The sequence below is a fragment of the Vombatus ursinus genome, unplaced genomic scaffold, assembly GCF_900497805.2.
Source record: "Vombatus ursinus unplaced genomic scaffold, bare-nosed wombat genome assembly UNPS02014786.1, whole genome shotgun sequence".
Classification (NCBI taxonomy): Eukaryota; Metazoa; Chordata; class Mammalia; order Diprotodontia; family Vombatidae; genus Vombatus; species Vombatus ursinus.
The window spans coordinates 33524668-33526255 of NW_020954564.1; the positions used below are offsets into that span (position 1 = coordinate 33524668).

The 1588-nt window shown below is 49.2% G+C and overlaps 1 protein-coding gene across 1 annotated transcript in view; it reads right to left on the reverse strand.

Annotated features, from left to right (window-relative positions):
* Positions 1–804: 804 nt before the first annotated feature.
* Positions 805–1588, reverse strand: part of LOC114047364 (transcription factor 15-like) — an 8319-nt gene continuing 7535 nt past the window's right edge. The window contains exon 2 of the mRNA XM_027868175.1: positions 805–1301. Coding sequence (XP_027723976.1) covers positions 1227–1301 — 75 coding nt within the window. The 3' untranslated portion in view covers positions 805–1226. The remainder of the gene's footprint in view (positions 1302–1588) is intronic.

Sequence of the window (1588 nt, forward strand, 5' to 3'; positions counted from 1 at the left end):
GGATGGGGAACCTGTGGCCTCCCCTTAATAAAAGGATTTGTTCTGTAAAAATTGGCCTCAGTCAAAAGGCCGCACCCAAGGACCTAGAAGGCCGCGTGTGGCCTTGAGGCTGTAGGTTCCCCACCCATGGACTAGATGGTTTCTAAGGTTCCTTCTAGTTCTGACAGTGTATCCTTTTATAACTTCTTCCCTTCTCTGTTTGTATTCTTAACTCCTTTACTATTCTAGGTAACAGAGAGTAAGGGTAAAGAATACCAATTTGGGAGAGCATCTTTCATCTAGTTCATTAGGTCCAAGCCCTGGGTCTCAGATGGAGCCAGAGGGAAAGCCAGTGGGTACCTCCCTATAGGGCCATGGTAGCTCTTACTCCCTCCTTACAGGGTGACCTCTAGCCCTAGGGACAACCGAGAGGAAAGGACTATTTTCAGGCAGAAACAGGACAGGTTCAGCGAGGCCCTTGTCATCTGTATCTCAAGTCAAGGCCACCCCTATTTCTAGGCAGGAATGATGGGCTGCATTGAGAAGAGCACAAGAATGAGGGTCAGCAGACTTGGTTTCCAGTTTGGGCTCTGTCACTTACATGCTGTATAACTTTCAACAAATTCCATTTGCCATCTGAGCCTCAGTTTCCTTTTTTCTGTTAAATGATTCTAGGTTTTCTCTAGTTTGTTAATTCCAGTTGGTTCTTAGAGGGCTAGCTGAGCCCTTAACCAGCAGGTGGTAAGTCTGCAAGGACCTCCTCTCCTGACCTGGGAACAGGACACAGGCCAGCAGATCAAAAATAACTTTTATTTCAAACCTGAACACACATGCCCATATATTTCATAAACACTTCCCAGCACACACACACACACACACACACACACACACACACACACACACACACTGACCTATGCATGCACACACCCCCCAATAGACTTAATTCTTAGAGTTCTGCATTGTCTCTGACCAGTGAGGACTGGTGTAGTTAGCACTCTGGGAGTTGGGCCACAGCCTTGAGACCGTCGGAGGAGGAGATTCAGCCTACCCCCCAGCCCAAGCACTAACATTCCCACCCAGTCTCTTAGCCTGCACAGATAGCGTAGCTCTGGGACCCTTAGTCTCCTCCTGGTCTGGCCAGCACAGGCCAGTGAGGCCCCTTTCCTCCCTGCTCTGTCCTTCGACCCTCTCTCCAGGAATCTGGGACCACCATGTGGAATGAACGCTTCAGGGAGGGGACTCCAGGATCATCTCCTTGGCACCCGAAGTGGGGCTGCCCCTCTTGCCTTCAGACAGCTGCCTCCAAAGTCCCGTCGACTGCCCTGTGACAGAACAACATGGGTAAGGAGAGAGGAAGAAGAAAGGAAGCCTTAGATGATTATTAGGTATCTTGAAACCCCACCCCAGGGGCACAAGAGTCTATAACTCTCTCTGCCTCAAGGTGCCCAATGGATTTGACCCAAATAAAGTCATTGTGGAATAGTGGATGGAGCACAGGATTTATTATCAGACCTGGGTTCAAGCTGAGGCTCTCTTCCTGACTTACTATGAAACTCATTTCTTCTCTCTCTCTCTCTCTCTCTCTCTCTCTCTCTCTCTCTCTCTCTCT